Source organism: Zingiber officinale, chromosome 4B (assembly GCF_018446385.1).
Source record: "Zingiber officinale cultivar Zhangliang chromosome 4B, Zo_v1.1, whole genome shotgun sequence".
Classification (NCBI taxonomy): Eukaryota; Viridiplantae; Streptophyta; class Magnoliopsida; order Zingiberales; family Zingiberaceae; genus Zingiber; species Zingiber officinale.
In genome coordinates, this window is record NC_055993.1 from 126703514 (window position 1) to 126730555 (window position 27042).

General features: G+C 37.2%; 3 protein-coding genes across 3 annotated transcripts; 1 reads left to right on the top strand and 2 right to left on the bottom strand.

Moving 5' to 3' along the window:
• Positions 1-8571: 8571 nt before the first annotated feature.
• On the bottom strand, positions 8572-14592 carry LOC121976556 (cytochrome b-c1 complex subunit Rieske-4, mitochondrial-like). The gene is made up of 2 exons (XM_042528750.1): positions 14405-14592; positions 8572-9445 (listed from the first exon to the last, which is right to left on the bottom strand). The coding sequence occupies exons 1-2, from the start codon at positions 14571-14573 to the stop codon at positions 8802-8804; spliced, it is 813 nt and encodes a 270-aa protein (XP_042384684.1). The 5' UTR covers positions 14574-14592; the 3' UTR covers positions 8572-8801.
• A 564-nt stretch (positions 14593-15156) lies between these two features.
• Positions 15157-16062, top strand: LOC121978658. Its single transcript, XM_042530972.1, has one exon. The coding sequence runs from the start codon at positions 15157-15159 to the stop codon at positions 16060-16062; it is 906 nt and encodes a 301-aa protein (XP_042386906.1).
• Positions 16063-20029: 3967 nt separating this feature from the next.
• On the bottom strand, positions 20030-27027 carry LOC121976558 (pyruvate dehydrogenase E1 component subunit beta-1, mitochondrial-like). Its single transcript, XM_042528753.1, has 15 exons — positions 26883-27027; positions 26599-26653; positions 26422-26499; positions 26007-26087; positions 25899-25925; positions 25754-25816; positions 25566-25652; positions 23690-23815; positions 22364-22497; positions 22213-22285; positions 22043-22108; positions 20941-20979; positions 20733-20857; positions 20539-20653; positions 20030-20415 (listed from the first exon to the last, which is right to left on the bottom strand). Exons 2-15 carry the CDS (start codon positions 26647-26649, stop codon positions 20347-20349), a joined length of 1134 nt encoding a protein of 377 aa, XP_042384687.1. The 5' UTR covers positions 26650-26653; positions 26883-27027; the 3' UTR covers positions 20030-20346.
• Between the last annotated feature and the right edge of the window lie 15 nt (positions 27028-27042).

Below are 27042 nucleotides of genomic sequence, written 5' to 3' on the forward strand. Positions count from 1 at the left end.
GTCAATTTCCTCAAAGTTGGGTTAACTACCCTTCTAATTGAGTTGACACTCTCTAACCCATTTATGGGGTAGAGAAGATGCTCCTAGGAACCCAACACCTATTGGTGCTCCTTGGATGCTCTAGGTACTCACTAGGGATAACTTCCTAGATACCTTCCTAGTGACCTTGTTGGGCTTCTTAGAAGCCTTGGTCACATTTTCTAGGTCAACCCTAGGGATAGCCTCCTTGTGACCTTGTTAGTGACTTTCTTAGACTTCTTAGAAGTCTTAGTCACTTTGGTTGCAAAAATACTCTTAGGGATGACTTCCTAGTATTCTTGACTTGACCACTAAACCTAGGGTTTGTTCCATAACTATATGGAACCCTATGATAACTAGGCACATCCTTCTTAGCCTTTGGTTTGTATCCCAAACCTCTATGGCTATTTGATGGCTTTGACTTTCCTAGCCCTAGGTTTTGCTCATTTTGCCCTTTTAGGATATTTTCCATCCTTTTTAGGGTCTTTTCCATTTTATCAAGTCTTGATCTCAAGACTTGATTTTCTATCATTAAATCCTTAGAATTTGGTTTTTCATTAAGTCCATGAGCATTTTGGTTTCTCGGCTTGTATCTAAAATTCTTAGAGTTATTGCCTAGACTTTTACCTACATTCCTAACCCTAGGAGTGATAGTCTTAGCATGTAGGGCCACATGCTTTTCCTTAAAGCCCTCATGCTTTCTATTCTTATGGTAAATTGCATTAAAATGATAAAAATTAGAACTATCATGCTTTTTACCATTTTGCAAAGGAATAGGCTCAATGAAAGTTACCTTCCTTTTTACCTTGGAGGCTCCCCCTTGACTAGTGCCTCCTTGAGCCTTGACCACCTTCTTCCCCTTGGGGCATTGACTCCGGTAATGCCCCTTTTGATTGCAAGAGAAGCATATGATATGCTCCTTGCTCTTCTTTGTTCCGGGAATGGTCTCCTCGGGCTTCTCCTTGCCCTTTTGCGTCACTTGACCCTTCTTCTTGGCCAAGTTGGGACACTTGCTCTTGTAGTGCCCACTTTCCCTACACTCAAAACATATTATATGATTTTTATTTTTAATTGAAACATTTATACCTTCTTGTGTAGGGATGGCACTTTCTCCTCCATTTGCTATTTCTTGAATTTCGGAGGTGGCACCATCTTCTTCTTCTTCGGAGGTTGAGCATTTTTCAACCTCGGAATCCTCCTCTTGGTCTTGCTCCAAAGAGTCACCCTCTCTGGATTCTTCTTGATCTTGTACAGTGGAGGGGATCTCTTCATGAAGCTTGGCCAATTTGCTCCAAAGCTCCTTGGCATCTTCGAATTCTCCAACTTGAGCCAAGATGTGGCTAGGCAATAAGTTGACCAAAAGCTTGGTCACTTTGTCATTTGCCTCGCCCCTTTGAATTTGCTCCGAGCTCCATCTGCTTTTCTTTAGAAGCTTGCCCTTGGAGTTCGTTGGAGCTTTGAAGCCTTCCATTAGAGCAAACCATTGCTCTATCTCCATCATAAGAAAATTTTCGATTCTTGATCTCCAAGAATCGAAGCTTGTCGATGTGTATGGTGGAGCTACCCTTGTGTCAAATCCAAGTCCATCTTGGAATTGCATCTTGAAGTTGAGCTTGATAAAATCTTGAATTTGAAGAAATTGCTTCAACTTCTTCACCCTCTAGCTTTTCTTGTTACGCTTGACCCTTCCGGCGATGATTCCGGTGAAGAGCGGCCTCGCTCTGATACCACTTGTTAGGACCAAAAGTAGCTAGAGGGGGGGGGGGGTGAATAGCTCGTCGCGCTCGCTCGGTGCGCTTCGTTGCTTGGCGTTGCTTGTTTCTTCTTGGATGTGCAGCGGAAAATACAGAAACAAACACAAAACGCTAACACTAGGATTTTACTTGGTATCCACCTCACAAGAGGTGACTAATCCAAGGATCCACACCAACGCACACACCCTCCACTATGAATAACGCTCCTTTATGGTAGCTACCAAAGGCGGAGAAGCCCTACAACACTCTCAATATAAGAAGAAGAAAGGGAAATACAAGTTAAGCAAAAGCTTACAAGATGTGCAGTAAAAACCCTAACCCTAACTTCTTCCTCTTGCAATAGATCCGCCTCTTGACTTGGAAAGCCTCCAAGAACCTTCAAGAACTGGCGATCACGTGCTTGTAGAGAGCGGTGGAGGAGCTGGAATGAATCGAGAAGAGCTCGTAAAGAGATGCCGAAGATCACGCTCGCTGCGGCTCCAGCGCCAGCGGTCGGATCCCGATCGATTCGAATGTTCGAATCGATGGAGGCTTGGATCGATCCACGGATCGATCCGAGTGTCTGCGATAAGCGCTGGATCGATCCACGGATCGAACCGGCGCTATCGCGCGGCAAGATCGTCCCGATCGATCGGTGATCGATCGGGACCTCGATCGATCCACGGATCGATCCAAGCTTTATGGGAAGAATGGATCGATCCACCGATCGATCCACGGCTGATCGATCCACGGATCGATCCAGACGTGCTTTTTTGCCCAAAACCAAGTCCCAAACCTCCTAACCAACATCCGGTCAACCTCGACTGTTGGTACATCATGCCTCGCATCTGGTCACTCCCTTGACCTGCCAGGACTCCCCACCAAGTGTCCGGTCAATCCCTTTGACCCACTTGGACTTTTACTCGTCGTGCCAAGTATCCGGTCACTCCATTGACCTACTTGGACTTCCACCAGATGTCTGGTCAACCTTGACCCATTTGGACTTTTACTCCTTGCCAAGTATCCAGTCAATCCTTTGACCTACTTGGACTTCCCAACACCAGATGTCCGATCATCCTTGATCCATCTGGATTTCCTTCCTTACCTGGCTTCACTCACCAGGACTTTCACCTAGCTTCACACACTAGGGTTTTCCATCTGCCTAGCTTCACTCACTAGGACTTTCCATCTGCCTAGCTTCACTCACTAGGACTTTCACCTGGCTTCACTCACCAGGATTTCCTTCTGCCTAGCTTCACTCACTAGGACTTTCGCCTGGCTTCACTCACCAGGATTTCCTTCTGCCTAGCTTCACTCACTAGGACTTTCACCTGGCTTCACTCACCAGGATTTCCTTCTGCCTAGCTTCACTCACTAGGACTTTCCAGTCAAGTATCCAGTCAACCTTGACCTACTTGACTCTTCTTCAATCAATATCTTATTGTCAAACATCTAAACCCTAACCAAGACTCAGCTTGGTTAACCAGGTCACCCTTGACCTGAGGGATATTGCACCAACATTATCATGTAAACCCTGCAGGTGGACTTAATCCGGCATGATAATAAAGTTGAGTGATACTACTCTTGGAATCAGATGTTAATTAATTGAGTTGTCAGTAACTCATTTAATTAACGGACATACGATTTCTTAAACACGAGGAGATTAACGCACTCATGATAAGAAGGAGCCCATATTGTAATATGAGATTGGTGCGGTAGTTCAATAATAATCCTTTAGTGATATGAGTTATTATTGATAGACTTAGGTTAGGTGTTCGGGCCGAACACAGGAAGCTCAAGACCATCAGGAGGCCTAAACCAATTCCTCCTTTAGGTGCCTATTGTAGCCTCTATATAAAGTCTCACATCCGCCCATCCATAACTTGGTTTGGTTTAACTGGATTTGGTTTAACTTGGTTTAGTTTAACTTAACTTAGTTTGGTTTAACTTAACTTGGTTTGGTTTAACTTAACTTGATTTGGTTTAACTTAACTTGGTTTGGTTTAACTTGGTTTGGTTTAACTTGGTTATAGAAAGAGAGATTTTTTCTAAACAGAATTTGATTATAGAAAGAGAGATTTTTTCTAAACAGAATTCTGTTATTTTTCTATTTGTAACCGATGACAAGCCTATAAAAAGGAGTAGGGGGTGGCCCCTAAAACCTAATTTTCCTAATTCCACAATTCTCTTCTCTCCTCCTAGGGCCGACGGCACACATCCTTCTCCTTGTGGTTGGCGCCCCTCAACTCCCCTCTACCTCCTTGGTGGTCGGCGCCACCTTCACCTCCACCTAGGGTCAGCGCCATTCTTCCCAAGCTAGGGCCGACACCCCTCCCCTCATCCTTGAGGCCCGACGCCCCTCCTTGCTAAATCCATTGGTGGCTGGCAGCTTGAAGAAGAGGAAGAAGGTGCCCCATCGTAGAGCCTCCTTTTGTAGCCGGCGGTTTGGAAATCGAGAAGAGAAGGAGGGTGGTGTTGTCTTGGTAGATCGTCTCCCACACGACGTTCAAAAAAAAGGAGAGGAATACGGCAGAAGATCAAGAGGTCTTTAGCTACAAAGAAAAGGTACAACTAGTTTTTTAATTCCGCTGCGTATGTAGTTAGTTTTTCTTTATATTATTTTTGGAATACCAACACAAGATGCCAGCGATCTTGTACTTCGATCAAGGTGTGCTTTGATCATTCAAGAACTTGCTTGATTGATCAAACACATGTTTGATCGAACATGAGGGTTGCTAGGAAAAGTTCTATTCTTGTATAATTTTTTTTGTATAGGGAAACTGAAACAGAACGGAATTCCAGCGCCCTTCAGAGACTTCAGGCAAGTCTGAGCTTATAACATAATTTAAATAATTTTTTTCTTCCTTTCAATTAAATCAAATTTAATCCGACTAAATTAAATAAGATGAAATTAAATAAAATTATTCACAAATACTGTACGGTTGGTTTTACAACAGTAACTTCTGAGCTCGCCCTCTTGATGAAAAATGGTTAGATAAGTAAATTATACTGATTAATACTAGAGAAAATGACATTAGATTTTTCAGGTCAGACCAGCATCATACCATGGCGGAAACAAATTGGATCATTGTTGCAAATACATCTAACATGAGAAACATAGAAGTCGCGTCTGCATATGCTATACAATACATTCTCTGACTTGATGCATGCACGAGCTCCTAACCCCATCAACACCTATACTTTCATCATTATCAACTACAACTTTGTCTATTTCTTCTACAATATCAGCAGGAACTTGAGCATCTTTCTCAGATGCATGGTCTCCACCAAAGATGATAGAAAGTTCCTCATAGTAAGCCAATGACTTGTATCTAAATTGTTCTGCATCTCCATGAGTCTATAAAATAAAATTTATATTACTAACTAAACAAAGTAAAATAAAAATAAACCATTTTAATAATAAAATAAATTACTTTAATATATTTATCCCACACGGAATTCTCAGCCGTAACAAGTTTTTTTTCTGAGTCCCAACCAAAACTGCTACTACCAACTCCATACAACATGTCATGCACAACATTGTGTAGCTTCTAGAAAGTTCTTAACCTTGATTCAATGTGTGGTTTTGCCTTAATTCCATATCTAGGCAAGCTAACCTCAAGCATTTGTTGTAGTTTTAGTCCATGTCCTAGTCTAAAACCTTTCTCATTCTTGTTTCTAAGATCTCCAACATTATTTAATTGCATCAATGCTTCAATAAGTGTAGAATTTTCTATAGCAGACCATTGATGTTTGTTTTTTCCTGGTCTTTTTGAATTGTAAAATTCTCCTGAAGGATTAGAAGTCATGTTCACCTATAGCACAAAAAATTAATAGCTCAAATAAAGAGAAATAGTAACCGACCTTCTATCGAGAAAAGATTACAGAAATGATTGATGATATGCTTTCTATTAATGAATGGAAAATAGAAATAGTATTGGTACTGCTTTTTATATACATAAATTATTGGCACTGCCCTTATAATTTACCGTTGGTTCCTATTGTGTTTCTTAATGGGTTGGTCAGAAAATACAAGCTTGAAACATTGTAATTCAACATACTCAAAATAAGCTAAACAAAAAATTAAAAATTGTAAGACATGTCACATGTAAATTACAAAGAAACAGAATAAGGACTATGGTCTTTGTCCATTTACAAAAATCTAATAATTCATAAGAATTAAACAAATGATCTCATCTAGATCTTTTCCATTCATTAAGCATGTCATTGGCCAAATTATCTCGTCAATCATTAAATTCACTCGAAGTCTCAATGGTTAACACCATGTTTTCACAAATATCATCTACTTCATCTGGTTGACTATCCAGCCTTCTCTCCAACTTTCTTTCTGTAAGATTCTCAACCATTTCTCTCCTTATAAAATTGTGAAGAAGGTGACATGCCATAATAATTCAATTGTGAGTTTGGATCGGATAATAAGCTGGACTTCTAAGTATTGCCCAACGTATTTTAAGTAGCCCATAACATCTCTCTATCACATTTCTAGTAGCCGAATGCTTCATATTGAAAAATTCTCGCGGGCTTCTAGGTACTCGGCCTTCTTTCCACTCATTTAAATGATATCTTTGGCCCCTATATGGTGCTAAAAAGCCTTCACAGTTTGTGTAACCGACATCGACAAGGTAATAATATCCTATAAATTGAATAAATGTATTAAAATAGATCACAAACTCAAAACACAGTAAAGTATTTAGGATATTTTGAAAAATTAATTAGCAAACCATGTGGGACTTTTAATCCATTTTTCCTTGTGATTGCATCTCGCAGTACTCTACTATCTGCTGCCAAACCTTCCCATCCAGACAACACATATGTAAATTGCATATCTTGGGAACAAGCAGCAAGTACATTAGTAGCAATTTCACCATTTCTTGTCTGATATCTAGGTCTATCCTCTGTTGGTACTCTAACTTTAATATGTGTCCCATCCAAAGCTCCCAAATAATTCTAAAAGGAACAACAAGAAGAAAATGAGAAAAAAAAAATCATAAATCATTACTTTAAAAATAAATATAATAATTATCTTAAACCATTTTCATCTCTAATCTATTGAGTCTGCTGCAATTGGCTCTGAATTTTCGAAAAGTACATTTTGTAGACGAATAACAGCATTCAAAAATAGGGGAAAATGCCTACTTCTTGTTTCACCAGACCTTTTAAATCGAAATTGTATAGTTCTATTCTTGACATGATGAGCTAGCAAATGTAATGATATTTCTATGTGCTCATCTACTTCCATATATCTTGTTCCTTTCAGGCCCCCTTCACTTTCGAGCATATAACACAACTTTCTAAAACTACTCCTATTCATTCTTAGCTGTGCTATGCAAGTAGCGTCACTTTTATATGCTAAATTATATATCATCCCTCTCCTAGCAAAAACATCATTCACATATCGTCTTTTCAAGCAATACAATCTATTACACTTTTCCACTAAAATACAACACATTTGAAAACACCAATTCACTATATTCAAGATCTCCAACCAATGTATTAACACAACAACTAGTTTCCTTTTTCTCATTATATTCTTGGTCTTTAAACTAAGACGAGTCATGGCTGCAAACGAAAAAGACAAGATATTTTAGAGGGGAAATAAAAGCATGTTACTTTAGGAGGAAAAAAATGCATGTCTAGTTGATGCATAAAAAACCCACTCGATATAGATAATATACAAAGCAGTAACCTAAAAACAGTGTAAGTAATGGTTGTAACTATTATTATATCTCTTGCACTAACAGAGTCCATTTCGGAGTATGGTATATACAGAAAATTATGAGAAAAGAATACGACATTCTATTTATACCTTGCAATGTTATGTATAGATCATACACAGATGGCAGGACATGCGATGATAAAAGTTCAAACAGTACTCTAGAAGATGTTAGAAAATGTTCTCTTCATAGTCTGGTATATGAAATAAACTAGGTATGCTGTCTTTAAGCAAAATAGTGATCTATGAACTTACAGCGGTGGATCAAAGCCTTGGCAAGACTTTAATAGGAAGCAGAGACAAGGATGGCGTCGGTGTCGATGCTGATAGAGGGGTTGGATGGATGTGGTGTCAGCACCAATTCTGATGGAGGCACTGGATGAGTGCGCGAGGCGAGGGAGAGGTGATGTTGATGTCGTTGCTAATGGAGGCGCTGGGATGAGTGTGCGAGACAAGGTATGTGCGAGGCAAGGGAGAGTTTCTGTCGGCGCCGTTGAGAGGCGAGGGAGAGGTTCTGCCGAGGCAAGGGAGAGTTGTGTCGACATCGTTGCAAGGCGAGGGAGAGGTTCTGCCGGGGCAAGGGAGAGGTTCTGTCGATGTCGTTGCGAGGCGAGGGAGAGGTTCTGTCGAGGCGAGGGAGAGTTGTGTCGGCGTCGTTGTGAGGCGAGGGAGAGGTTTTGCTGAGGCGAGGGAGAGTTGTCGGCAATTTTGGTGAGGAATTGGTTCGATGAAATGAGATTAGGGTTAGATTTAATATTAAAAAATTTTGAATTATAATGTAATCAGATTCCGTGCTATTTGGTTTGTAATATGAATTACAAAAGGTTATTACCTTTTATAATCCAAATTACATTACATTACAAGTTTAGAATTATACCAAACAAAATAATCAACTTTGTAATATAATCCTAATTAGATTACAAGACAGATTACACCATATCAAACCTAATCTAAATGGGGACGGAAGAAATCATGCAGTGAAAATAATTTTTCATGACTAAAATCGGATAATATGAACAAAAAAAAAAATTAACCTACTTACACAAGAGGCAATTAGTCTCGGGTAAAAAGTTGGCACAATAGCAATTAATAACAACTTCCGATTGAACTTCTTTTCTCTTCCCAAAGAATCAAATAGTTCAGAAGTAATGTTTGAAACAAACTTGCGCGCCATCGTTCTAGTAATTCAAGCGCCAATACCATCAAAGGCAAATAACATTTATTTAAATTCAACTGCCAACGATTCAGGCAGAAAAATATGGAATATTAATGTTATAGAAATATCGTAGAAAAATGTGAATGTGACGGAGTGGAACTCAACCGATGAGCAGCTTGTTCTCATCCAAGAAGGAATACTGGGGAACCTCAAGGTTGAATGGAGCTGGGCCCCTCCGAATCCTCCCTGAAATATCGTAATGGGAACCATGACAAGGGCAGAACCACCCGCCAAAGTCTCCGGCGTTGGGCAATGGAATGCATCCTAAGTGGGTACAGACACCGACAACAACTAGCCACTCAGGGTTCTTCACCCTATCTGCATCCACCTGCGGATCACGAAGTGATGAAATATCGACGGTGTTGGCCAACTTGATATCTTGCTCTGTTCGACGTCTTATGAAAACAGGCTTTCCTCGCCACTTCACGGTCACTGTGGAACCTAATGCAATGTTGGAGAGATCTACTTCCAAGGAAGCTAGAGCCAGGACATCTTTGCTAGGTGACATGCTCAACACAAGCTTGAGAATCAGGAGACGAAGCAACGATGCATACACAAATCTACCGCCAGTCAAAACAAAGTATGCAAAAGCCCGCTTGCTTGGATCTCCTGGGGGATAACGCTCGTGGTTATGTTCATCATAAGTAATCTTTGAGGTTGGATTCTTCACAGCGGCTACAGTAGCAGGAAGATCAGCTAAACCCAAATCCTGATGCCTAGGCACTAGGGTCTCAGAAGCATACCCTGCACGTTTATTTTCAGTAAACATATCAAGAAAAAAAAATTCTAGATCATCAACTAAAGATGATAGGCATCAGTGAGTTCAGGAAGATCACAAAAAATAAATAATAAAGAATTCAAGATCATTGACAACAATAAGGAATAGATATCAACGATCATCTGAAAAATTGAATGACGCAAATTATGATTCGTCAACTAGAGCAAGACAAAAGTGATATTTAGATGATGTTAGCTCAAATGAAAGTTTGCATTTGTGTGAAATATTCTAAAATCCAAAACAGGCAAAGATGCTTGTCTCAGAGATAACAATGTATAACCTTAATAGGTTTAGAACCAACTCCCAGGATCTTTCCAAATCTAGCCTAAACTTTAAAGTGTTTCAGTATGTATACAAATTGCAAGTTTCCCAATCTTATGTGCCTTGGAAATCTCACATTAACTCGAATTCTAACAACACTGAAATCCGCAAACTAAACATGACAATTGAGAGATGTTAAATTTGAACAATTGTAATTTCATATAATGTGGCAAACTGTAAGCCATCTGTGACATCTGGGTAAGCATGGAATGCTATCATAAAAATAGGCAAGTTGAAGAGGAAATAACAACAACAACAATAACAACAACCAAACTTTATCCCACTAGGTAGAATTGACTATATGGATCCTTTTATACCATAGAGTTCTATTTCCTACTATATTATCATTTATACTTAAATAAATTTTATCTTAATTTATTATTACTAACCAAGTCTTTTTTGGTCTTCCTTTTCCTCGTTTGATATACATGTTTGTTATAGTTTCACATCGTCAATTGGAGCATTTATAAGTCATCTAGGTACATGCCCATACCATCTTAAACGTGTCTCTTAGAATTTTCTCTCAATAAATGCAACTCCAACTTTCTCTCTAATGCTCTCATTTCTTATTTTGTAGATTCTCGTATGTCCACACATCCACCTTAATATCCTTATCTCTACAACTCATATCTTTTGTTCATGTGCTCGAGTCATAGCCCAACATTTAGTTTCATATATCATAGCACGCCCAACTATAATTTTGTAGAATTTTCCTTTAAGTTTTAGAAGCGCTCTCCTCTATTTCAATCATCCTGCTTGTATTTTAGGTAAGATCTCTCTCAATCCCTCTATCATTTTGAAAAAATAATCTTAAATATCTAAAGCTCTCAGTTCCGGGCAACTCATCATCTCCTATCTTAACAATTGTCTCATTACATCTAATATTACTAAACTTAAATTCCATATATTCTGTCTTTATTCTACTAAGTCTAAAATCTTTCTCTTCCAGTGTTTCCAGCCAAGATTCTAGTTTAGCATTTACTCCTTCACGTGTTTCATTTACCAAAATAATATCATCTGCAAATAACATGCACAACGATATTATGTCTTGAATGTGTGCAGTGAGTTCGTCCATAATTAATATAAAAAGATAGGGGCTTAGAACTGATCCTTGATATAACTCTATATTTATTGGAAATATTTCTGTTACCTGAAGTTTTTACTCTAGTCGTTATATCTTCGTACATATCCATAATTAGTTCAATATATGTTACGCTAACACATCTCTTTTAAAGAATTCTCCATATAATTTAACTTGGAACTCTATTATAAATTTTTTCTAAGCCAATAAATATCATGTGTAAATCTTATTTTTGTTCCCAATATTTTTCAATTAATTATCTAAGAAGATGTATAGCTTCTATTGTCAACCTTCCAGACATAAACCCAAATTGATTTTCAATCACCGTGATCTACTTAATCTTTTTTCTATTACTTTTTTTCCAAAATTTTATGGTATGACTCATTAGTTTAATACCCCTATAATGTGCACAATTTTATACATTTCCCTTGTTCTTATATAAGAGAACTAGAGTACTTATCCTCCATTGATCAGACATTTTTTTTTGTTTTCAATATAATGTTAAATAATTTTGTAAGTCATTCAATACCTTGTTTCGCTAAACATTTCCATATCTCTATCGGAATATCATCTGGTTCAACGACTTTTCCATTATACATTCCATTTAAAGTTTATTCTACTTTTGAAATTTGAATTCTACAATAAAAATTTAAATTTCTATACTCATTCGACCTATTTAAATTACCTAAGTTAAGTTGGTCACCTAAACCTTCATTAAAAAGTTGATAAAAATACATCTTTCACCTCTCTTTTATTTCTCTATCATTTACTAATACTCTATTACATTCATCTTTAATACATTTTATTTGGATAAGATCTTTTATCTTCCTTTCTCTCACTTTAGATATTCTATAAATGTTTGTTCCCCTTCTTTTGTATCCAATTTTTGATATAATCATTTAAAAGTTTCATTCACTACTCTCTTAGCTTCTTTCTTGACTATTGTATATTTTTTGATATAAGGTGTTTCCTCGTTCTTACCAATATATAATTTCTTATAAGTTATTTGTTTTTCCTTCACTTTCTCTTGTACTTTCTTATTCCACCACTAAAATTCCTTATTTAGTGATGCATGTCTCTTTGATTCACCGAATATATTTCTAACTACTATTTTCAACTTTGATATCATCTTAGCCCATGTTGTATTAGAATCACCTTATATTTCACATAATGTTTGTACTCTTACCTTCTTAAATATATTTTGTTTCCCATCCTTTAACTTTCACCACTTAATTTTAAGAGTCGTATATATTTTTTTTCTATTGATACCATATTTGAGGCGTATATCCAACGCCACTAACCTATGTTGGGTGGTTAAGCTTTCTCTAGGGATAACTAAGGATGACAATGGGACGAGTTGAAACCCGACCCCGTAACAAATCCGCCCGGCGGGACGAGTTTAGACCCACCTAAACGGATCTCAAGGCGAATCCGGGGCGGGTCACGGGTTTAATCGGACCCGCCCCGTATAATATTTTTTATTTTTTTATTAATTATTAATTGAATAAAAATTGATAATTAGTTTTTAATTGAATCAAAATTGATAGATTTTAATTTATGATAATATTTTTTGATTACAAAATATTATTAATATAAATGTTGAAAATAAATTTAATGTTTAATTAATTTTTAAAAGTTTTTATTTTGTATTTCAAAAAAAATAAAATATGGCGGGTCTAGCGAGTCTAACTTGCAGGGCAGGGCAGGTCCAAAGGGAGGCGGGCAGGTCCCGAGTTTGGCCAAACCCGCCCAATCCTGACCCATTGTCATCCCTGATGACCTTGCAATCTTTACAAATATTTCTATCCTTCCTAACCATAATTAAGTCAATTTGCAATTTATTATTCTCACTTTTGAATGTGACTAAATATTCTTCTCTTTTCTTAAAAAATATATTAGCTAATATAAGGTCATATGCTATTGTAATATCTTAAGTTGAAGAGGAATAATAGTTTTGGAATAATTCCGTAGCCACCTGGAAAGTCAATGCTATATGCAGTAATCAATCTAAACAATTCACAGCCTTATAAGTTTAACAAAGAATATTGTTAACAAAAGTTTCACCTGGTTCTCAGGCCTTAAGTTTCACCTGAGAATCATTGCTTCCAATTCTACGGTCACTTGAAAGTTGCTCAAACTCTGCCATAAACACCATTATATTTTTGACAAGATGGAAAAACACCTTTCTATAGGAAAGCCAGAATAGCTTAAGAAGGTTTCCAATAACCAAGTCCTCAAATATGTTACTGTAAATCTGTAATATTGTAACTCAAACAACAATAATATACCACATCTAGTTATCCGAATCTAGATATTACAATGAACTGATACCATTATCGAGCAAAAATTCAGATTCGCTCAATGTTGTCTTCTTGTTTTATGGGTCTGGCAATGGAAAATGAAAGAAAAAACAAGATGACGACCATAACAGTAAAGGATGCAAACTAATATGTTCAATACTAGATCATTAAATGTGATTTTTCCGCACTTTAGGCTTTTCTAAAAATATGTTCCTAAGTTATTGTGACATATGACCCTTAACAACTAAAAGAACATAGTGTCATAATGCCTAAACAGTGGCAGATATCTTTGCCAATGCCATCATTTTTCTCCACCAAGATAGCAAGAGAAACAAAGGATAGACTGAAGCAAGGACATGATGTCATCTACCTTAATGGAATTAAATTATTGTGAGTTGTGACGAAAACCTAGAGAGATTGGCAAAGATGAAAGTACACTAGAGAGATTTTTTTTTAAAAAAAACCAAGCTTCTAATTTTGAATTTATTTCGTAATTGGTTTCTAAGTTATCAGGATATTGGCTGATATTATTTGGCATGTAACTCAAAGACACAATGTGACGAAATATTAATCTAACATTCCTCTTTGATAAGAAGAAATAATGTGTTGATAACTAAGATGAAGGTACATGGTTTAGTATCATTCACTAGTGATATTAGAGAAAAATAGTGGAACTACTTCAAAAAAAACAAATGAAACTTGCCCTTCTTAGCAAAGATCCTTCCAAACTATTTAGTTCCAGTTTAGTATCATCCTTTAAAAAAATGAATTTCTAATAATCGAAGTTGATTCCATTTCCCAGACTAAATCTTTTTAACTACCCAGTGCAAGAGTACTCATCTCCAAGTTTGATATAGTATTTCTGTGATCTATAGACAGAAACCCATATGATTAATAATATGGGTTCAACAATTCTTAAAGACTGAAAGTTCTACCTACTGATAAGATAGTTAAGAATTTCTGAAATTGGTTAAGTAAGCATGAGCTACGAAATCGAAAATCCTGCCAAAAAAAAAAAGGATCGTGATCGAGACTAATTTACATGCCTACCGAGCTAATAAGAAGATAACGGACAAAGAAATAGAAGCACAAGCAGAAGACCGAAGGAATCTAATTTCTCCGATCCTGAGCCTAGCAATATACAAAGTTTGATATGTTTTTGATCGTTAACATACAAGGCTTCTATAACGACAAATAAAACGAAAGGGTAAAGAATCTCTCACCTCTTACAGCCCCAACGAGAGGTGTTTGAAAGGTGAACCGAGACACGGAATCGTCGGAGATGGGCGAGTCCACCACTCCTTGTGCACGATTCCTCGAGAAGAAGGCAGAGGCGGCGGACGTCGGCCGCCATGAGAGCCCAGATAGTCCTCTTCCGGCGAGCCTCAGCATCGTTTCCACCAATCGAGATCTCTAGGGCTTCGAACATGACGAGGTTAACATAAATAGCCGAAGTTGATATGAAGTGCCTCAGGAACAACGCTCTTAACATATACCTTTCATAATTTCGACATGGTAGTGGATTTTAAACTCACCAATTTGAAAAATAAAATAAAATTTATGTCATGCTTTATTTAAAAATTGCAGTTAAAAAATAATTATATAAGTTTAAAGAAAGCTAAAATCAAGTATTTTGATTGATAAATTCAAAAAAAATGAAATTAAATTCAGAATTAATATAATTAAAATTTCAAATATTAAGGTTTTTGACTTTGCTCAGGTCAAAATATTCAATTCCTTGAAAAAAAATCGCCGGATCAGGTACAAAACCGCATTACCCCTTCGCGACTCTCAAAGCATTCAATCACCGAAATGACCGTTCAATGTAACGATCTAGGGCCAATTCTTCCCATTGAACATTCAAGTTTCCAAGGCGTCTTGAACGGCATCGTCCCACAAAAGCTTAACCGAGTACTAGCATTGATCAGTCACTCGGGACTCGGCTCGTTTGGGACCATCATCCGCTTAACGCCCGATGGATGACCTCCCACCGCCGGAGCCGCCTTCCAATGGCGGCGCCGCTGCCGCACCACCAGTCGAGGCTCCGGCCGCCCCTATGCCAGGAACCAAGCGGCAGCGTCGCCCAAGTGTGCGCCTCGGGGAGATCGGCGACCAGCCCGCTGCTATCCCCGCCGACCCCCATCTCCGCCGCCCCAAGCACTGGAAGCTCTCTGCGCACCGAGATCACACCAAGCACCGCGTTTACCACCATCCTGCCGCCCACAAGCAGCCTTCCAAGACCCGCCACCTCGCAGCCATGGCCCCGGGTGAGGAAGACGGCACGGACGCGCTTCCTCCTCCGCCGCCGTCGAATCTTACTGACGATGGTGCCATCCTCTCTATCGACGAGAACCTTGATCCTCTCAGTGCTGGCATGAGGAGGGTCAGTGGCGATCCGAAACCGTGGCGCGGCGCGAGGCGGGTTCGATCCAGCTGGGTCTCGAAGGAAGAGGAGGGACTGGAAAGCGCCGACTTCAAAGCTGGCGGCGGAGAGGATGCTGCGGATGACGGATTACCAGAAGGGGCTGGGAGCCCATCGGAGAGGGAAGACAGGAGGACGGCTGGGCTTAGGGTTAGGGTTTCTGAGATTAGGGACGGCGGACCTGATGCAGCAGGGGATGGTCCCTCAGATACGGATGGTGGAGATTGGTATGAGCGGGACGGGCATTGGCGATCTGGAGAGGACGGCGGGGTACGGTCCTGGCTCGACGGATTGGGGCTCGGCAGGTATGCCCCTGTTTTTGAGATACATGAAGTTGATGATGAGGTGCTGCCACTGCTCACTCTGGACGATCTGAAAGACATGGGGGTCAATGCTGTAGGCTCTAGGAGGAAGATGTTCTGTAGCATCCAGAGGTTAAGGAAGAACATGGATTCCTAAAGTGAATTTCAAGTTTTTCTGAACTTGGCGACAAGGCATCGTCTAAATAGTTTTGGTGAACTCTAACTTGGATCAATTTGGTTACAATGTTTCTCAGAATCATATCATCTTGCTTGGTGTAAGCCATATGTCCTGGACTATTGTATACTTTGTGTTGCTTTAGTTCAAAAATACTATGAGAGATGCCTTCCAATACGACTCTTTGAAACACTTGATTATGTAGTGTTCTCACAAAGGCATCCTTGAAATATTGTTGAGCGCTAATGATGGAACACAGTAAGTCATTGAACCAAGAGAAACACAAGCATTACACCTTTTCAATTACCTCAATCCATGTGATTACTACCTCCATGTTGTTGATAAGGGTATTGCATCTCTTCTAATGGGTTCTTGTTTCCCTTTTCTATGAGTTGTTTGCTTTAGGTTTGGTACTGACATCTGGTGGAAAGTTTGATTGGTAACAACTTTACCTTTGATATATGTTTGCAATGCATTGGTATTTTTTGTCAATGCACATGAAATCACATCCGTCAATTTCTCAAAATCATGATTTTAGCATTCGTCTATGTTTGGAGTAGAAATTTGTTCTATGAAATCTGTTAGATCAGGAAATTTTTATTTGCTGCACAAGGAAAAAATATGGATAGTTGGATCATTACTTAATTCTATTAGTTCGAACATGATGGTTCTATAGTTGGACCTTTACTCAAATCTGTAAGTTTGAGAATGATGATCCTATCTTCTTCATTTGTCGATTTCAAATGAGTACAAATATTCTGAACTATCCAAGATGCATAAGTATGCACACTTGATGTCACAACTTAAACTGAGAGATCAGCTATTATGAATTACAAGTTTAGTATTCTTATAATCTGTTCTATCATAATGTATTTTTTATTGACACCCCATGAAAGAATCAGGATGGACATGGAAGAGGTGCAGTATCAATTCCCTCAAGTAGGTGAAATTAAGAATACACACAATGGAAGGACATGAGGACTCTTGCTCCTATATTTCCCTATCCTTCCCTTATATGAGATTCCAGGTCAATTAGAACAAAAAGAAAAATTCTCATTCTTTCCTGATCGATCAATCTAATTATTCTTTTATCAATAAAGTTGTCAACCATTCCCATTTGACCACACCACTGAGATGGTTTTTTGCCCATCAGAGTTTGCAACTTTGCATTAGTGTGACTTTGTGGCTGAAAGTTTTGAGGCCGGATCCTCTGGACCGCAAAGCGCGGTCCAGAGGATGGACCACTTCATTCATAGGTGGAAATTCATGGATCCTACCTGTTATACAAGTAGGGTCCATGAGATCCCACCTATCAGTAACCTCTGGTCCAGGAGCGGATCAAGGGTTGCGGTCCAGAGGATCTGGACTGGAAGGTTTTTAGCCTGAGTGACTATACCACTTCTTGAACTTGGCTAACCATAGGCTTTTTGAAGCACGTTTGTTGTTGTATCATGCAATAAAGTAATAGTCATTGAAACTTAAGTTTGTTGCATATATGCCCATGTGAGATTATGATGTAGTGAATTTGTCATGCAACAGCACCTTAATGTTAGGAGATTCTTCCATTCAATAACACACCTAAAATAATGTTAGCATAAATTAATATCTCTTAGATACTATATTGAAGGCCAATTAGGTGAACATGGAAATGAGAGAAAATAGTTTGAAATCTAATTAACATGTCCATGATTACTAAGCTGACCCTAAATCGTTTGGGACAAACACAACTTGATGATGTTCATGATGACAAAAACAATAATAATATCCTGCTAATTTTCCTCGTACTCAACTTTTATAATGCATGCCTACTACAATGACTGCTTTGCAAAAACATGAGTTGAATGAGCATGCTTTTAGTTTATTGCTACATTGAAAAAATCAAGTGTGGCTATGATTATTCAAATTCAAGTAGCTACACTGTTTGCTGACTGTTTGGAAGCCAATATCCATATCGCAATCAGATTCAATTAGTGCCAATAAGGTTTTAATATTGGAGCTGACTGATAAGTGATACCAGAAACCTCTGGCCACAAGGTATGACATGTTGGAATAATCTCTTTAGCCTGCTTACAGGATACTAAACTTTAGTCGCCTTCAGTTACTTTTAGCGCACAACTCCTGAAGTAAAAAGATCATAAAGTGCATCTGTTATTTGGTCCGATATTATATTCCAAGATTCAGTGTTTATGACATCTAGGTCGGTGTACGAAACCTTGGAGCTAAAGATTTTTCTTCATGATGTAAACAGATTGTGTTTAACATGTAGCTGAGTAGAAGTTTTCCCTTTGCTGTTTCAGTCATTTGAAAAGAAAGAAAAGGCTTACTTTTGGCTTCAGCATCGATCCTTTCAAATCTTTGGAGGCTCTTCAAGGTTTTATACCAAATTTCCACACTGGAAATTGTTTCTTGTTGTTGTCGAATGAGTTCCCAAACTATATGCCAATTATCATTTAAAAAAAATCCTTTTCTATTGTGGTTCAGATGAAATCTATTGACACGTTCTCCCCAGACATGGGACTGTAGGCTCTTGCTAAATTCTGGTGCTGATGTTTTACCAATTTGGACAAGTTGAGATTCTTAGAGAACTTGAATAAACACCTTATTTATATTGCTGTAATTTGGTTGTGTATATAAGTCGATATTGCTGCTGTGGTATTTTTGGTCTATGAATTTGTTTGCCAGTCTTAGGGTGAAATAGAATGGAATGGAAGGATGATTCATTTCAACAATTGTAATCAAGGTGATTACGATTAGAGGTGTAAATGAGCCAAGCCGCTCGTGAGCTATTCAAAGCTCGATTCGATAAAAGCTCGTTTGAGCTCGTTTAATGAGGCTCGTTAAGACAAACAAACCAAGCTCAAGCTTCACAATATTCGGCTCGTTAGCTCGTGAACATGTTCGTTAAGTTCATAAACTAATTTTTAAATAAAAAAATAATAGTTTTGATATTGAATTTATAGATTTTACACTCTACTTATGAAAAATATAAACAAATATATTAAATTTATTTATTAGAATAAAAATTATAAATTTTAATAAGAATATTATAATTTTTTAAAAATATATAATTTAATTTTTAATGAATATTTAAATTTATAATTTATATTTATTAAGCTCGTTTAGGCTTGATAAAAGCTCGAACAAGCTCGTGAGACATGAATATATTCGTTAAATAAAGCTCGAGCTCGGCTCGATTATAAACGAGTCAAACTTAAACATCCAAGAGTTCGGCTCGGCTCGGCTCGATTACACCCCTAATTACGATTCATCCTAAATATCCCTTAGAGTCCATCTCCAAATTATGTGAAGACTGCCAAGTAACTAAAAGATGAGAGGAGTTTTTCTCCAAAACCATGCGTCCATTAAAAATGAATCTTTATTCTGTTATAATAAATCTGTTAATCTCTAATCTGGACATCTCTGTAGGGACTGATTCAAGGTGGAATAGAATAAAATGTAAATATGATTTATTCCATCTTGGAATGTATTTTGATATTTGGATGGATGGACAATTTATAATGAAATGATTCTCCTTAATGTTTGTTAGTAGTCATTCTTAAACCAAAATTAAGATAAAATAGATCATCTGACAAGAGTGAGTAAAACAAAAAAGCAGACGATGAATGGATCGAAAAGAGCAGACCAAGTGAGATTTGAAGCAAGTTAGCTGGAATGGATCGAGACAAAATGAGAAGATAAAGAACGAAAAGAATTCCATGCGATTAACGATATTATAAGTAATTAAACCTTTGTATACATGCTCCAATGTGAAATAGTTTCATCAAACACGGGGTAGAGATACTTGTCAAAATCAAAAACAAAATGACAAAAGATCCTCAAAAGAATGAGAATCACTTTGTAATAAAAATGGCATAAAAGGGCAAACGTTGCAATGTTTTCCAAATATTTTTTAAAAAAAAAAACGAGGGAAATTTTTAAATGTCGTCCATTCAAGGAAACCTAAACACAAACTCTTTAATTCAGTATCATTAGTCAATACAAAGATCCAGACTAAAAGGAATACTTTCTCAAGGAAACTTGTGAGCCAGATTAATAAACACTTTTTGAGGATTCTGGCATTATACATTATTGAAGACTCTCAACAATCTACATGGATGAGTTTTCGAAGATTTATGACCAGCAGCATCTGCCGTCACATAGATAAATGCAAAAGAATAAGCCTGCAACACGAATTTCAGGCTAAGATCAGTCTTCACGGAAATCTCTCCAATAACCGCAAAGACAATGTTGGTATGAAGTGTCTGACTAAGCTGCAGCAGCAAGAGGCACTGCTCGATAGCATGCCCGCTTCGCAGCACGGACAATGTCATCTACCTGCAAGAAACAATTCATAAGCATCTCAGGCACGACAAGTTCACTCTGTTCCAAACTGTAATCTTATGCTAGTGGTTCAAACATTTTTTAATTCTTTGCTAGGAGATGCAAAGGGATAATTACCTGAGGAACAGCCATTCTCTCAAGATTGGCAGCGTAAGGCATCGGGACATCGGCTCCAGCAATCCTTTCAACTGGTGCATCAAGATACTCGAAGCTTTCTTCCACCACTGACATGCTGTTCAATAAGTGTGCAGTTAGATGTTTGCTTGCAAAGTGCATTCAGCGAATAAGCAGATAAAGATAAGAGTGCAAACCATATTTCAGCTCCTACACCATGTTGAGGGAAACCTTCTTCAACGGTAATGAGTCTGTTAGTTTTCCTGACAGAGGCATTGATGGTGGCTCTGTCTAGTGGCCTAATTGAACGCAGATTTATAACCTGCAAAATAGCAATTTAGACTAATAAATAAGCAGGTACAGGAATAGTGTTATGTTACATATCTCTGGTAGCAAAAACTTTACCTCGGCACTTATTCCTTCCGTGGAAAGTACATCAGCAGCCTGATCATTAACCACAAGGATAAATATATGATTAGCAAAAAAGGGTTTCCTCCATGTTTGTGAATAGTAGTAGCATATGAAAAAAAAAAACAAATTAACAGTTGATTTTTATGAACAATGGGAATATTCACCAATATCAAAACCTAGATATAAAAAATACTTCAAATTGGTCGACAAGAGTTAATAGAATAAACCAATTAGGTACTTGTTGACATAGGAAAATAAGAATGGTATCGATAGTGAAGCTGGTCTAATCTTGGAGTTGCAAGTACAACCAGTGTCCCAACCAATACAGCTCAATATTATAAATGGAAAAAAAAACTCAAAATAATAAATGAAAAACAGTTCTCGTGTCAGTTTTCTGCCAGTACAGTTGCTTTGCTGATATCTGAAGTAATAGTTTATCTAAATCGAAGTTAAAAATACACAAATATTAGTGCTATTGGCCATGTCAAAAAAAAATAACTTTGTGCCCTATAACAAGATTCTATCTACTCAACTTTGAGCCATTAGCCCTTGAAACAGATAAAACCATCAAGCCCTTATGTCTGTCATGGACATTAACGCTTCCATAACTCTAGGATAGGGTAGCAGATCATTTCATGGGTACATCAGTAAGAAATTACTGTACTAGGAGATTTTGTTTCTTTGTAGTATGTCATTTCATATTTTCTAAGAAAAAACTATTAAAAAATTTGATACGTGTTCTTTTTTTCCTAAATATAATATTGTGGCTGGGAAGACCAAAGAAGACTATTAACAACAATAAATCATGATAACATTTATTTAAATATAGATGATGATAGAGTAGGGGATAGAGTCTAATTGCGTAGAAAGATCCATATAATTGACCCCACCTAGTGGGATAAGACTTGGTTGTTACAATCTAAATGATACATGAGAAAATCAATTAACATAATCCATATATAACATATAATGTTATTTAAAGTCAATTTTCTCACATTCTCTTGGTAACTCCAACAAAACCAATATCTACAGAAGACTACGAACATGTAAAATTAAGAAGCAAGATTGATACTGATTAGAGCTAATTTTTACATACCTGCAGAGCATATCCAACCATCTTTGAGAATGCTGTGATTGTTACATCCTTTCCTTCTCGTTCAATCTGTCAATGGAGACAAAGAAATTTGAAAAAGAGAGAATAAGGGATGAGGTAGATTAATGAGAGGATTTTACACGAGCATATTGATTTTATCATAAAATGTGTACCTTAGCCTTCCCTATGGGAAGACAGAAACTAGAATCAAGTGCTTCAGCTGAAACAGGGAAAGACTCTCCGTATCTGAAAATCCAAGTCTTTACAATTAATATTGCAAACCTTTAGAAGGTTGGAACTTGGAAGTCTGGTTTTTATACATACAAAAGTTCATTTTCCAGAAAAACAACTGGATCAGGATCCCTAATAGCAGCCTTTAGCAAACCTCGAGCATCTTCAGATGAATATGGAGTTAAAACTTTCAAGCCAGGAACATGAGCATACCATGCTCCAAAACACTGTAAAAATGGCAAAATAATAAGATCTTCGCAGAAATCCCCCATTTTATATTGTTAGCTAATGTTGGTAATCAAAACCATAAATAAACTCTATTGTAATGCATAGAATGTGAAAAAAAAGTAATCGTAATAAAAATAAACCTATATAACCACCATTATATAAGAAATGTGGATTGACTAGGAAATCTTTTTATTTATAGAAGCTCAACTTTTACAGTGGGCAAAGCACACACAAGTTTATTTAACAATCTGTGAGAGAGGTGCAAACACACCGGTACACCAAAATCTAGTAGAAGTACAAAATGGATGGTAGCAAAAAACATGCAAAAGTACTACACACCTGAAGGACAGAGATGAAAGGAACAAACAACAAAATAAGAATGAAGCAACAAATAAATTTGTACAAATAGTTTTTTATTTAATAGTTGAAAGGAAAAGTGCACTTAATTGCATCTAGTATCTATACATTCATGCCTCCAACATGACATCTACTATACTAATAACCAATGTCAGATAATCTATTCTAATACTCTAATGGCGAGGAATAACAAATGGTGGAGTTAGGAAAATTGGAACATTTTCTCTGTAAGGAAAACAATTAATCTTCTTGAATTCTTACAATCAATATGTTAAAAACATGAATGAAAGAAATCTTTATAGCAAATTACACAATAATGCAATGCAGAATTTTTTGTGACTAGCTTTAAATAGCATTACACAAACACCATATTACTCGATACACTTTTAAAATGGAAACAATTAATTCCAAACCTTCACGTAAGTTTTCCTACCAGAGTATGGAACCAGCAAAAGGATAAAATAAAAAGGAACAAGGAACTGAAATCTCAGAACATAGTATTTATCATCTTAACAAATAACAATAAGCTTTGTGAGCTCAAGTTCCTATAAGCAATTTGAAAGGGAAAATCCATCAAATATTAGTAATTTTAGATGATAAAAAAAAACAAAACAAACACTTTTATAGGTCATTGTATGGTTTCTACTTGTTTTTCCTTGCCTCATGAACATCAGTCCAATTGTCCGAGATATAGCTTATGCGTGTCAATCATGTTGATTATAGTGGAATATGGGAATATAAACATTTAAATTGCAAGAAACTAATAATCTATGTCCATGTGCAACACAATGAAACAAGAAAGTGAGATCATATGAAAAACTGGTTCCATAATACCTGTGAATGTTGTGCACCAACTCCAGCTGCAGCACCATTTGGTCCTCTAAATACAATAGGGACAGATATCTGACCAGCTGACATGTAGTTCGATTTTGCAGCAGAATTAATGATATGATCAATTGCCTGCACAGAATATAAGTTCCATATATCTGTAAGAAAATAGAATAAGTTCCATATCTGTCTGGATTATCTTTCCATGCATGTTTGTTTGCTAAATGCAACAGCACTTAAACATAAAACAAAAAAATAAAAAAATAAAAAAATAAAAAATTGAAGTATACAGGATGCAGTCTACAATGTTAAATTTCTAAAGTATTCTACTGCTAGCACCGAAGCAAGTCCAAAGGAAATGGCATGCAAATGAGACGCATCCTAAATTACACAATATAAATATTCAGAAAAACTACCTCGAAAGCATGATACTAAACATCTATGCATCCAGTTAACAACTCATGCATATTCACAGAGTAACAATGCAATACCATCAGCAAATTTTTTATGATGATGGTCAATATGACCAAACCAATATGAACCTCCTTGTTGGGTTTTGAATTTTGAATTTAAAATGAACAAAAATCAGTCTGTGTCTACTATCATGAATTAGACAATACTCATCAACTCTATTCTAATTTTTTCTCTCTATTTTTCCTGACTTATTATGGAGGGAATCTTTCAACCTTAGTGGATCCTCAACTCATTAAATTGTTAGTATCATATCGTCCGTGTAGAGACATGGTACCATAGCCTAAAAACTAAAAGAAGTAATTTGAGAAGTCAAATTGGATAGCTTAAGTGGAGTGGTACCTTTGTCCTATGTACCTTGAGCAAGACATTCATGCTACTAACACCCAAGAGACTACTTTAGGCATTGATTAACCTAAAGTGAAGCAGGTTAGCTCAATCAATCTATAAATTTATAATTACTACCTTTATAACTTATTGGCATACCCTCTAATAAATAGTCATAATTCTTTACAAGGAGGCAACAAAAAATGCTGCAAAGAGAAAGAGAACTGCTTTTTTAGTGATCAGATAAGCAACAAAATCATTCTAAGAATACAACTCAATGGGGGGAAAACTATTCTTGATTTTCTTTTTCTGTCCATTAAGCTTCATTTAATGTCCGCCATAAACAAAAACATTGTACTAGTTGACGATCAGAATGCTTTTGCTACCAGTATCATGTTCAGTACTATATAAAAAGGTGACATTCTGTTCAGAGTTGATTGACAAAGAATGCATCAAGAAACTTCATTAGGTCACTTGTTCGGTAGGAAAAACCCACAAGGCATACATTTAAAATAATAACAATCAGAAGTTGAGCTTATAATGCATATCAAAGTCCACAAAGTCATTGTATAACAGGTCAAAGTAAGTTCTACTATCTGACCATAATAGGCCTCAAACTACCCAACACTTGCATTAGATACACCTACATTGATGAAGAAAGCTTTCGTGTGTGTGCCAAGATCAAACATATCAGTATTTCTTGCCACTCAAATGGTAAATAGTTGTTGTAGGTATATCAGATAAACATTCAATTTCAAAAATTTCACTGCTCCATAAACTATGGTGGCGATATACTGCTGAACCTATCGCATTAAAAAGATAACAGGCACTTAAACATAATTTCAAATTGTTTTCTATCTCATTCATTTCATAATAGTAATACATTATATAGATGTAGCCACAGCCAGGAATATTTGTGTTCCCACATCGATCATAGACATCCACAAAAACTAGTTTATTTCCATTTATTCATCCGACATAGCACCTATGACTACTGAGCTTATTCTTGTCCAAAAAAAAAAACTATATTATTTTTCTTTAGAACATTAATCTAATTTCAGTTTATCATTGTAGAAACTCTAACCTGCATAGAGAAGTTAAATGTCATAAACTCCACAATAGGCCGGAGACCATAATAAGCTGCACCAACACCAATCCCCGCAAATCCAGCCTACAAGTGTAGACATATTAATGACTTAAATGCAGGCTGCAGAGTAGTAGAGTCCAGAATAACTAGATTAAATAAAGGAGAAGAAAGGTTATTATGTGTACCTCAGTGATGGGAGTATCGAGAACTCTTTCAGGACCATACTTTTCTAGAAGACCCTTTGATATCTGTACAAATAAAAATGTGTCAGTTATTGCATGAGTAAACGATGTAGAAGTTGGGAATAATCTGAATGCAATCATATCTAACCTTATAGGCACCTTGGTATTCTCCAACCTAAGAAGTAAAAGTTTCATTAGAGAAAACAATGGAGACCAGAATTAAAAGAGGTCACTTTTAAGTTAATTACTGTTTTACCTCTTCACCCATCAAGAAAACTTTGGGATCTGCTGACATCTCCTCATCAAGCGCAGAGTTAAGTGCTTCACGCACTGTAATCTACAAGGAAGATGAACACAAAATTAGGCATGGCGGATATGCTTAAAAAGTCAAAAGGCAATGATGCACAATAGGAATATGTCACCGAGCTTAACAGGAACATAAATATTGAGAGTGTATAGGATGTTAACCATCCAGTTAATGCAATTGCCTATTGCTTACAGAGAAAAAAAATATCACTGCCATGACAAACGTAAATCGTAATGAACCCATCAAAATTCAGTAATTGTTTCGACTAGAGACCCCATATCCCGTACTTTCATGTAAACTCTGAAGTATATCACCTGACGATATACGTACTGATGCACAAATTTGAAAAACAACTGAAAATCACCTCTTTTGCACTTGTCGAATACTTCTTGGGCAAAACTGATCCTGCAGGCAATACCCTATTCAACCCCTCCTGTAGAATCTACATATACAAAATAAAGATGGTGACGAATGTTAGCATCTGCAATCAACACACATGATGAATCACAACCAAAATTGACGCGCATATAAGAAATCGTACAGGAGCACGGAACAGTCCCAGTCCGACCTTCCGTCTCGCGATCCCCAACATTTTCCTATCAATAAAGAAAAAAAGGAAACTTATTTCAGACCACGAGATCCGACCTACACATCTGCACAATTTCAAATCGCTTCAGCAACCAATAAAAGAGGCCACGAATTGGATCGACAAACACCACGGTCGTCGCAACTCTTGATGTCGGAAATCGGCATCAAACAATCGAGAACGAAATCGGCTACGAAAACACGGCGAATCAAGGGCTAAAGCGAGAAGCGGCAAAGTACCTCGGAATCGAAAGAAGCAAGAGCGATCGGACGAGAGAGGGAGGAGCGCAGCCGATGTGGAAAAAAGGCGACAAGCCGGTGGTTAGCCTGGCAGGGAGAGAAAGGAGACACCTTTGCCTGTGCACCAAACGCGATATGATGTGACGGCAATAGTAATAGT